The 12,382-nt window shown below is 42.8% G+C and overlaps 1 protein-coding gene across 2 annotated transcripts in view; it reads left to right on the top strand.

Moving 5' to 3' along the window:
- The window catches only part of LOC131668661 (alpha-mannosidase 2), a 141,686-nt gene that overhangs the window by 116,374 nt on the left and 12,930 nt on the right, over window positions 1-12,382 (top strand). For both annotated transcript variants that reach the window (XM_058943018.1, XM_058943017.1), the window contains 2 exons: window positions 5,360-5,532; window positions 6,066-6,199. In XM_058943018.1, coding sequence (XP_058799001.1) covers window positions 5,360-5,532; window positions 6,066-6,199 — 307 coding nt within the window. The remainder of the gene's footprint in view (window positions 1-5,359; window positions 5,533-6,065; window positions 6,200-12,382) is intronic.

Below are 12,382 nucleotides of genomic sequence, written 5' to 3' on the forward strand. Positions count from 1 at the left end.
GCCTTGGTCGCACAAAGACATAAGAAAAGAGATACAGTAGATGTAATAAGAATGAACATCATCGGCTGTAATAAACTGTCGTTATAATTACATAGGTATATATGATAATTATGTATATATTTATAAATATATCATTATAAGTAAAATTTATAAGAATATTTACAAAAAGAAAGAATGTTTTAATTGAAATCATGCAATAAAAAACTTTATTATAGGTATTGTATAATTTTTCAAATTGAATGATATTAACGAACGTGTTAATTTTTTAAATTAACTAAAATAGTCGAACAAACCGAAATATTACCAAAATGTTTCCTGTCTAGGCTTGATAAAATCGAACTGAAACAGTCTGACGCTGATGCGGTTCTTATATACCTGAAAAATCTGATAATAGCGTAAATGCACGTCGTGAAACCAGTTCTGATCGAATAAAAGCAGTAAAAAAATAGAATGAAGTTCTTTGTGCAAATATTTAAAGTTTCAAAGTTTATATGTATAAAGCATAACATTGATTTGATCAATAAAATAAATTGCAATGATTGGCGAATTTCAGGTTTCACAAGATTATATTTGGCATTTTATGAAGCGCAGGGAAAATATCAATTTCTCCGTTTGAGCGAAGTCAATAAATTAACGATGTTAACAGCTTACCTTTAGTAAAAGAATATCTTCTCGTTGAATTAACATTTAAATGAGTATTTTGCCAAGGTAACTGAAGTGCATAAATTATTTTGATGAAAATAGATAAAAGTGACCATGATTTATTTAAATTATTTATTCTTCCGCTAAAATCCTTATTTATTAATTTTCCCATTGATGTGATTACAGTTTTATTTTTATTTATTGCGTAACGTGGATAATTGTGATTGAGTTTACGAAATTTAAAATTGCATAATTGTCAGACTGAGACTGAAGCTCAAGCTTAAACGAATGAAAAAGGCTTAACGATTAGTAGATAACAACTACTTTAAAAAAACAAAAAAAGTAAACTTTTATTAACTAAATTAGTTTATTTGCTGTAATTTTCCAAGTAATAAAATTATTATAGCAATTAAAAGACATTATTTTTATTCAAACTTTCATTTGGGTCTAACCTTCGTTTGTGGTGAGTTATACATGAAATCATATATCTATCTAAAAGTAAATGTTTGTTTGCCATGCACTTATGTGATAAGTCGATATATTTTCAATAAACCAAACTGAAACTGACGTAGTGAAAAATGTCGAAAATTGAAGAGATGAAACAAGTGGCGATAAAATCGTCAATAAACACATGAGGTGATCAGTGCTTATCGGACGAGCACGACGCGCATCGAACTAAAGGCGTCAGCTTGGTCAGCTAGTTTTTACGATCATCACTCATGCAAACTTGGCGGCGTGCGATCCACGAGCCCGTCTTCGCTCGCCGTCGTGGTGTTGATGGTCATGTGCGCTAGCGAGAGATAGGATACTGCCAATCGATCCGGCCGTCCATATCCGCCGGCCTTCCGCATGCCGCAGCATGTGTCCAGGCATCGTTGCGACGAAAGGATGGATTCTTCGGAAGCTCCAGTCTTATTTTACGTTTTTCGTTTGGAGCTCGCTTTTACGCATAATGTCTCGTGTTTGTCGTCGTTAAAGCTCCTGCGAGATTCTCGAACATTTATACGAATTCGGCAATAAAGTAAGCTTGACAAGTGCACGCTCAAGTGTTTCAATGCGAAACGACGCACAAAGGGTATTATTAGTTTGAAGAGGTACGAGAAAAAAGCTTCTGGGAGGCAGTTAAATTAGAAGCTTAAGCTTGCTTGCGCGCGACTACCAGTCGGTCGGATGCCGCTGGCTTTGACGCATATCGCGCGCTACGCGGAGCCTTTTGCGAGAGAGGTAGGGGTGAAAAAAATCCGCGTCCTTTTACGAGTCGTTTCAACCGGAGCCGAATGCATGTGCGGCTGGGCGTTTTGTGTTCCGTTCTTCCCCAGGCAGTATCCTGTTAGCCTCCCCCGCGCATATACTTTATGCTCCTAGATAATGGCCTCTCTTTCTCTCTCTCTCTCTCTCTCTCTCTCCGTGTTCGCGTCGCTGGCAAGTTCGAAGAATTTATATCGCAAGCGCGCGAGAGCGAGCTTGGCTTGGGAAGTGCTTTGAGTTGGCACTCGCGTATTATAAGTTATCGTTTTACGCGGCTACCTAGCTCAACACGCTGCTTTTAACGCCAATTTTTTCCTCTTTCTCTTCTCCTCTTTGTTGTCTTCTTATGCGTTGTTCGTTGCAGGAATACATTACCGCTTCTCATATTTCTTTTTATAACCGCGCGTACAGTTACTCTTGTTTCCAATTAGGGATAATATGAAATTTAGAACAAATGAAAGTTTGTCTTTGAGTACATCGTTGTTATAATAATGAATTTCTCTACTGTATTGCTAATTATTTTTTCGTTAGATATTTAAGGTACAAATTAAAACCTCTAACTAATCGAATAATATTCATCTATCTTGGTGTCTGTCGGTGTTTTCATCGACGATTCATTAATTTTTTGACAATATCTTATGCAACGAAAAAATTACGTTAAACAAAAATACCATAAACCTCGCTCAAAATAAAAATGTCAGCAAAGAATAGTAGTCTTTTCCGCTGTGAAAAGGCCTACGGGGAGCTTTTGCCTTTCAAACGTAAAAGAATGACGCGGCTGCATTTTTCCGGGGGAAATGTCGATTGATCCCTCAGCTTTGGATTTTGCATGCGAGCGAGCGCGGAAAGAAGCCCTTATCCAGCGGCACTTTGATTTTTACGACGTAAGAGGAAGAGAAGCGCGAGAGAAGCACGCGGCAAGCTATGCGGAGTCGTAGTACGCGAGGCTTGCAAGCGCTGCAGCGCGGCCTCCTCGGCTTGATTATGAGCGAGTGCTTATCGGCAAAGCAGCTTTTCCTATCCATGCCATTGCGCTGCGGGTGCTTGGTGCGTCTCAAACGCGATCTTCCTTCAATTTTCAAAAGAAACTTTGGCGCTGAGCCACGAACAACTCTGTATTGCAGGCTTGCAAGCTCATCTTTAGCGGCCCTTCCACTGTCAAATGATAACCTGGTGAAGGTGTCTGATTGCAGATAACTGCGTGAGCGTCATCAATCACTTAGATATCATTAGAGGCTATTTTATCCAAGCGCGGGCACTCGGCCAGCTAACAACCAAGCCAACTTTATCAGAATTAGGAATGATGGCGTCATTTCAGACGTATTTCAAAGTAGTTGGGATTCGCAGTTACAGAAGTTTGGCCCCCCCGGATTCCTAAACTTTTACGACCGCAACTGTTGAACATTTTAGGAATCACAGCAGCGTCCGCGCGCTGAGATACTGACGCGTCAGTCTGATAAACTTTTTAGCACGATATACGGGCTGTTCACATCCGATCGTGGAGCAAGAATGCCATCTAAAGATAGCCGGAAATGTCGCGGACTTACTAAACGACTCGAACGGAAGAACCGACATTGCCGTAGACGCCAACAGTGCAATACATCGAAAATTTTTCGTGATTTACGAACGAATAAATTGAAAACGACTTGGTTCATTATTATCGTCACGGAGCTTCTGAACGTTACTTGAACTGTGCGTTGTAGAATTTTCACTTTTCCACTAGACATCCGTCGCTAAGGCCCGTAGGCGTAACCTTCGTGAATTCGTTCGTTCATTCTATATTCATTCTCGAGCTTCTGATTTACTTCATGTCTGACAGAACTTGACGGCGTGGATGAATTATTGCGTACCTCATCCTGAAATTAATTGATAATAGCTCAATAGCGCATTGAGCATATCGATCGGAGCGTGTGGTTGATGCCAGTAGTTTGCGGCGGGCTCAAAGTAAATTAATGTGAGAGCAGCGGGCAAGTGGCTTGGAGCAAAGCAGATCCCTGTCTTTGAGGATGATTAAGAGCGAGCAGTTATCGATTTGCTGCGAAAGCCTTAGATGTTGATTCTCAACTTGGTATGAGCCGTGTAGTCGGCGTTCCACCGATTAATTAACATTCCAACTCAATATTCACGTATATATACACGATTCGCTAAATAAATACCGACAGTTCAGTCGGTCTGTTCCGAATAGAACATACCTTTGTTTCACTCTCTGTTATAGTTTTTTATATTCTGAGTTACATTATTAAAAATATACCATGACTTGGCATTGTGGCGGGCATTCAAGACCGAGGGCAGATTTTCTCACCCTCGCACACGTTGGTGTGCGGTAAATGGCGAGGCACGCAGCAGGTAGACAAAGTGGTCTTCCTGCAGACGGAATGCCGTGATAAGTATAGATTCGAAATAGTTGAATTGTTCATATAAAAATTAGTTATAATGAACTAGTTACTATAGTAATAAATAAACATAAAATAAACGAGCAGAACTAGGGAATAGGCTGAGCAAACAACGGCTATCGATCATTCGTTTACGAGCAATCAAACAAGACAAACCTACAAAGTATTAAAACATTGTAATAATTATAATTTAATAAATAAGTACAGAATACGATCATTACTAGTGTATTACGTTCACATTGTCTGTCACTGTTCATGTTATTATTATTAATAACATTAATAATAATAACATGAACTAATAATTATTAATCGAATATTGCTATTGTTTACGTAATAATGTTCATCAAAGCCGCGTGATGACAAATCGCATCGTGAATGTATCGTTGCCTCTTATTGACGGTACTCGAACTGGATCGTGGTTTTTATACACTAATGCTCATTCTAACCAGCTTTGATATTTCGGTAGCATTTCGTTATGAACATTAGCCCGAATTACTGCTTTGCATGCACGCGTAAACGAAGCAAATGCGATATTGATTCCTGTATTATACGTCTACCTAAAACTATGAATTACTATAAATCGTTATATTTCCATAAAGTGGGGCATATTCGGGCAACAATATAAAGTGCTACATTTTCAACGATCATGACGTACTCTTTATAAATTAATGTAATGTTACAATACAAATTAGTAGAATACATAGTGCATGTTGACATTTCATAAAAATAGATGTGCATTATAGCAGAGAGTTATAAAAGTTATTACATCTATAATAAAAATTACAACTTTTGATAAATTTTACTACATGGCATAGTAAACATTACTCTACGCCCAGGCCACAGTTGTTTCTTCCTACCATAGCGTCGATCAGGAAGTAAACGTAAATTGGTCGTCAACATAAAAAAACTAAAAAAATGTTTCTCTTTTCTCGAAGCTATAAATAATTAAATAACAAAGTAATTGTTATTGCAGCTGGAGTATGCGTCGATTTTACTAATTTAAAATGAATTTATTGTATTTTCACCATAAAATTAAGAAAAGTTCTTTAACCGATGTAATTTTATTTTTGTTTCAGGTTATATTAGTTCCACATAGTCATACAGACCCAGGATGGTTGAAAACGTTCGAGCAATACTTCCACAGCGCTACTCGAAGCATTTTAAACAACATGGTGACGAAACTGCAGCAATGGCAGAACATGACTTTTATATGGAGCGAAGTATCTTTTTTATCGTTGTGGTGGGAAAGGTAGGTAACCACTGTAAATATATATATATATAAGTTGAAATCTAAAATTCAAGCGCATTCAATAAGAAAGCAATGTTGATTAAAAAGATGTAGATTGTATTTCGTCAGTGTATTCAATTATCTCGACGCGAATGATAATAAATCAAGTAGCGTCCTAAATTAGCTTTATTGTTTGAAAAATCGTCCACAGCTATGGCACATTGATTTCGGTAATATTACAAGTTTATTGAAAATTAAACTGGTATTCAAACAAATATTTGTACCGCTGCTGTTCTAATCAAGTCCCTCTTCACACAGTTGCCCCTCGTAACATTTGATCCTACATATAGCAAAGCTGCTCTGGGCAATTTATGCAGCTTGTGCGTGTGCTTTGGAGAACTATTAAACGTAATTACGATTGTTAGTTTCACGTTGTTATTCCGCACAAATTTACGCGAGAATTTCAACAATAATAGCGAATTATTTCATAGCGGAATTCCCATTTTGAATACAAAAATACTACGGTAAATACGGTACTTTTTGTGTCATTCCAGCGCACACCCCACCAAAAAGATGATTGTTAAAAGACTAGTGAAAGAAGGTCGGTTAGAAATGACAACTGGAGGATGGGTTATGACGGATGAGGCGACCTCCCACATCTACGCAATGCTTGATCAATTGATTGAAGGTAAATATTGTACAAAAAGTAGCATCAATCAGAAGTTTACTATTTCTACCGGAATGTGACATTTTCTTGGTGTTATTGATCACCGAAAACCAAAAAGTATTGTAGATAATGAACGTTACCTATGTAGTTCATGGCTGAATGAAGCTTGATAAAAAAAAAATTGCAACAACGCGACCCTCGCAAACATGCGCCGCTGCAGAGTTCCCTTTTACATTGAAGTGCAATTCAAAACCTAATGGCGGGTGATAGAAAGAGCTCCCCCTCGGCTCTCATTTGCATGGGAATGACACTGTTTCGTACACATACGCGCGCGTGCGCGCACCCACTACTTTCGCACGTACGACGGGGTGCGCGGGTGCATCAGCGATTGCATGTAAACGCGCGTCCCGTTCATCGTGCGCAAGCTAACTTTTTTACCCCGCGCACGAAATTTGTTTGAATCAGCGTACATTTGGCTCAATTTTCATTTGAATTTTGTTCCTTTTTTCTCTCGCGGTTCAACGCGATGACTTTTACACGCGCAACGTCCGCGAAAATTAACGAACGCACGCGCAAATTATGCTTGCATATGCTAAAGGAGCCATGAATAACTTTCGACTGCGCTACGACGTATCTTGCGCTATACGAGTATCTTGTTTATTTCTTTTTTTTTTTTCGCACTCGCTCGCAAAATATACATATGCATGCAGGCACGCGAGGGGTGTATAAAACAAGAGAGGGATTCAAGTTCAACGTGGTCGTGCGCGCAAGATCACGCGTAAAATGCAAATAAGTATGGAGGTGCGTGCACTCGCATATGCATGCATTGGTTGGTTCTGTGTGCATACACGTAGACAGTATTCTCAGCTTATTTTCCGAATTTAAATTCAGCGAGTAGTAAGGCGCGCACAGCGACGCAATTTCCATGTGGTCAGACAAAGCAAAGAGAGACACTTTCATGTTGCTACTGGCATGGGACACACATACGCACACACACATTCGTCCGATCGAAATAGAGTGTCGCGATTAGCGGTTGTGCGCTGTGGGATGCTGTGATGGATGGGTCACACGTTTTCTAAACCGTTTGTGCGCACCAGTTTCTGCCGATATAGTCAAACTAAACCACGCCATTTTACATTTTCACGCATCGATTAACCATAAGTTCCATTACTTTTAACGGACGGTAGCTTTTCATCCCGAGCTGTCCGATATCACTTAGACGCTCGTTTATCATTTTCAGTGCGCTATCCAATTCGAAAAGCCTTCGTTAATCTCGACGTCACTGTTTATTGAAATAATACCTCTTTCTATTGCAATTTTACTTGTCGAAGCAGCTGATCCATTTCTCCGCGAGTTTTGCGAAAGAAAGGAAGAGTATGCAGTAGTCCTCGTCCCCGTCGTATCCTATTTAACAATCGACGTAAGCTCGACGCCACTTCCGGGATGCGTCGGTCTCGCGGCCGTGGTGGCGGCGGAATCCAATTATTGGAAAGCCCCGAGCGCGAGGAAAAATGCCCGGGATTAGCGAAAGTTCGAGCGCGTTTATTGCGGTTCGCCGATCGGATCATGCAAATCGACGTCATCTCTCTCTCTCTCTCTCTCTCTCTCTCTCTCTCTCTCTCTCTCTCTCTCTCTGCTCATTCGGAGATTCGCCCGAATATGACGTATCGCATGCTCGCGCCTGCACACACGGGTATTATCATTTTGCTTTCGCTGATTGCTTTTTGTTACGACCAAAAATTTGTTCGCCGGATTGGATTTTAATGCAATGCGCGCGTATTATTCCAGATCGAATGACTTTATGATTAACTCGTTAGGCTTTGCTTTTAATATATCACATGCCGCAAATTTTCGAGGAAAATTTTAACGATGACTCATTACACTTTTCGCTTTTATCAGTAGTTTGCTTATTTGCCTAACCTTGAATTTACATTTTGTGTCATTGAAAATAATAAAAGCGAAAGAGAGAGAAACTTGGTACAACGAACTGTTTGCCTCTACAAAGTAAAATAATAATAAATGACTTTCTAGAAAATTGACCTAATTGAATACTTTAGATAAATAATTTGTTCGCGGCATTCTGCGCTCCTAACGACGCAGGAGCGGACGTTCATTTTTTTTGAGTGTATGTGCGTGGTCTCGCTTTCTTTTGCGTCTTGACACGTCTGGATAGGTGGAAGACCCAAACCGTGGACGAATGCGACGGTTTGTGGCTCACGCGTTGAGCGCGGTCACACTCGAGCATCCAATTGCACGCCGGCGATCGTGGGCCACACTGACGCATAGTGGAATTACCCGGTTGCTGTTCAGCCTCGCTCTCAAGGCCAAGATAAGGAGGGGCGTTTTTTGTTTCTCTCTCTTTGTTTGAGTCTCCCTGATTGGCTGGCCCTGATGAGGCCATATCGTGCCAGTTTTTCGGCTCTATGGGTCGACGGCTTGATGAGGCAGAGTTCTTCCTCACTCTGCATCGAGTGTAGATCGTTGCGTGTAGTTAGTTACTATAGTTGTGCGTTTTCATTGTTCTGTTCAGGCGCTGTATTCCGCGCGCCTTAGTTATAAGTGTTATTATTGAGTTGCATCGAGCAACTGGTACGTGTGTGTGTCTCTTTCTCCCCTTCGCCTGCGACCGCTTCAAAAGGGCTAAGGCAACCATCGGCCTAGCTGAGAGTACGTGCGGTACTCTCTGAGACGTTTCCAAACCCTGGGCAGCCCGATCAGCGGCACTCGGCCCACCTCGAACACTAGGAGTTGCGCAGTGCGGGCCGTGCCCGTCTCCTCCAGGAGACGTCTTCCTTCTCGCACGAGTCGTGCATGCGGCATCGCTCGGTCAGCGTTGTTTAGTGAATGGCCATTCATGTAAGGTATCGTTTAGTGGTTTAAAGGCTATGCGAGCAATCTGTAAGTAGCATAGCAGATAGTAGATTTTCTTTTTAGTTATAAGTTCAACTCTCTGTATCTTTCTGTTATTAAATAACTTTTATTTACAACCTCACACATCCACCTGCTTCAATTAACTTACCCTTGCCTCTCTCCTTTATTGCAACTAATTAATCGTACAGATTAAACATAATTCAAGTAGTTGGCATGAGAGAATTACGGTCATCAAAGTGAATGGCACTACCTTTGTTCAAACTCATTTCTCAGACAAAAAATCAACATTCTTGACAATCGAGGTAGAAAAAAGAAAGAAGCTTGAAACATCCGCGAGGTAATTAAAGTTTCGGATAACTTTGTATTTTCCAACGTAAGCCAATTTGAATGGCTCGCAAAGCGAGCAGAGACAACGCTAAAGTACTTTTTAAGGGGAAATCCCCTTTGTCGCCTCGACCGCGACGTAACGTGGCGCATATATTCTTTCCCGAGCCACCACGAGCTCAGCAGCAGGCAAACAAAGTGAAAAAGAGCGCAACGCAATTGGCGCAAAAGAGGAAAGACGCCGTAGAAATTCCGACGACGGGAAAAAAGTGGTGAAGAAAATGGAATAATCGGAGCGAAAGAAGAAAAAAAACGAACGAAAAAAAAAGACGTAGGAGGAGGAACGCTAACAAAGGTAAATAGACGGGCGGTAGGGTTGGCGACTACGGCAAAGACATAAAAGGAAGCGGGAGGGGTAAAAGAAAATAGGAAATGGGAGACGGCTAGGTGAAAAAGGAAATGTCGGTAATGCAAGCACAAGACGAGAGAGGAAAAGGAAAAGTTGTGGGCGACGATGCCATTCGCTTACTTATTTCTCAGGAGGGTATTAATCAAGTGTCGAGTTTTCGCGTTGGATAAAACTCCCTCTTTAGATTTCCTCGTCGTAATCACCGTTATTCTTTTGGAGCAAAGCTGATTTATCGAAAGTCGTTGCAGTTTTAATTAACATTACGCTCCTCGATACTGGCACGCTCGGTGTTTCGATCCGTTTCATATCCGGTTGTACCAATTTTTTTCTACGGCGCTCGCCGTTGTATGGGTGCCCTGTGCGCGATTAATTTTAATGACGATGAGCGAGAACCTCAATCGGAGCTCATTACAAAGTACATCAATTAATCGTAAAGTAAATGAAATGTCATTTCAATTTTGCATGTATTCAATGAAATGAAATTTGATTGTTTCGCTTTCTTCGTCGGCTTCCACGGTGCAGTTTGCGAACAGCTAGGGTCGTTAAAAAAATAACAACGAACACAGTCTGATTCAATGGGAAGAGCGTCTGGCAAGTTGGGACGAAGGGCTCGCCGAATGGGTAATCTCAGCGTTTGAACACGAGCAAGAAACAGAATGTGCGCGGCAAGTCGTCGAGTCCACTGGAAATTGCTCGCAAGTGCGTCAGCAGCTTGATTAGAAGTGCCTTGGCCAGGTCTCAAACTCTTGCGCCGCGCGGCACAGCAAGGAAGAAGAGAAAAGAACGGGCGCACAACGGTTAAAGGCCTCGCGTGCGACCCACTTGCCGAAGCTCGGCTCGGGGATTGCTGCTCTCTGTACTTTATTGTTTATTTCCGCGAGCGAAAATCGCGGGGGGATTACTCGAACGCCAACGACGAGGACGACGAGGACGACGACTACGACTACGACGACGACGACGACGACGACGACGACGACGACGACACTTGGCCTCGCGAGAAAAGCACACGCCATATCCCGCAGGGATTCCAGCCAAGTTCAAGGGGAATTGCTCGAGGCGGAAACAATTGCGCGAGCAAGCTTTCTGTCGCTACATGCGAAACGCTATTCGAGAGCGGGCCTTTCGCCGCTTCGATGCGTCCTCGCGACTCTAATTACAAGCTCGCTTTCTTCCGGGTGTACTCACGTTGATTGATTTCTTACGCGCGCAACAGCGCAGCAGCGCAGCAGCCCAAACGAGTGAAAATAAATGACCGAGCTGACATCGCGCTTTGGGGCTCGAGCCGCCGTAATAACCGCGGGCAAGAAGCTCGCTCGAGCTCGCGCGCTCGCGAAAACTGATGTAGATAAGCCAATTCCAAGTTTAATGGAGAAGGCAAACCAAAACATTTGGCCGTAAACGTGCTGCTGATGTGCTGCTCTAGTTTTACGCGTAATCTCTCTCCCACTCTCGTCGCAGGCTAAAGTCAACATTTCTGGAACGGAGCACTTGCGCCGCCGCGCTTTACATAGATCAAATGCCGCGGCAACGATTTTCTAAGTTTAGTATCAAGCGCGCAAGCGCTGCATGCGGAGCGCTTATGACAATCCCCCAAGAGACACTTCGTCTAACTACAAGGAAGAGCTGCGCTTCGTCCTGCTCCCGCGCGACAATATACGTATACGCACAGCCACGCACGAGTACAAGCACGTTGACGCTCGGCTAAACTGCCATTCGTGTCGTGCTATATCGCATGGCGGACTAGAGACGCTTATTGCCTTCGAGTTCGCCGCGAAGATCGATACTGGCTTCATGCCTTTCGTCGATAATTATTATTGCTATGTCCGCCGCTGGTGAGGCCGACGGTTCAGATGCGAGCGCGGCTCGCGCGCATGGCTTCGACCTATCTGTTCATTAAGATAATGCAAGCGGAATCGCTATCACTTTGTCGTTGCGCTACATTGAGCAAGCGCAATAATGCTGTAACGACAAGGGCTTCGGAACTTCATACTCGGCGTGGATCTTGGCGTTAACAACATTATCCGAGAATGGTTGAGCATCGAACAATGGACTGGCGTCTCGTCGCGCGCTTTCAAAGTTCGAGCCTTCGATACAAAATTAAACTCCAATTAAGGCTGATAAAAATGTTTGACACCCGAGTGTAAATTTCCGTCGACGCGATCGCGGAAAAGAGTAACGGGCTTTCGCGCAGCTACTTCGCTACAACATAATTACCACTCGAACTTGCGGGCGCGAGCGAAAAGCTCGAGCTCCGTAAACCAATTTACAGCGAAAATATAAATTTCTTTTTCTAGTGGGTGCCTGCATTAACGCGCGAGAGCCCAGCCGAAGGGGGGTGGGGCGGTGAGGGGTAGGTTAGTTCGTCGAAATTGGGTTAGCCCCCGGCGGCGCACTTGCAGTCGGTACGAGTGCTCGCGCTTATATTCGGCCCCTCCGGTATTACGGGAATATCAGCGGCGAAAACTGCGCCTTCCCTCCCTTCGTTAATGCATACATGTCGCGTCTAATGAGTTATAATCAGCCGAGTAGCGCCGCCGCCACCGCCGCCCGCTGCTACCCGCTGCTACTGCTGCTGCCGAGTGTAGTTTAATGGTTTGTTC

The sequence above is a fragment of the Phymastichus coffea genome, unplaced genomic scaffold (genome assembly GCF_024137745.1).
Source record: "Phymastichus coffea isolate CEN01 unplaced genomic scaffold, Cenicafe_Pcof_1.1 PCOF00082, whole genome shotgun sequence".
Classification (NCBI taxonomy): Eukaryota; Metazoa; Arthropoda; class Insecta; order Hymenoptera; family Eulophidae; genus Phymastichus; species Phymastichus coffea.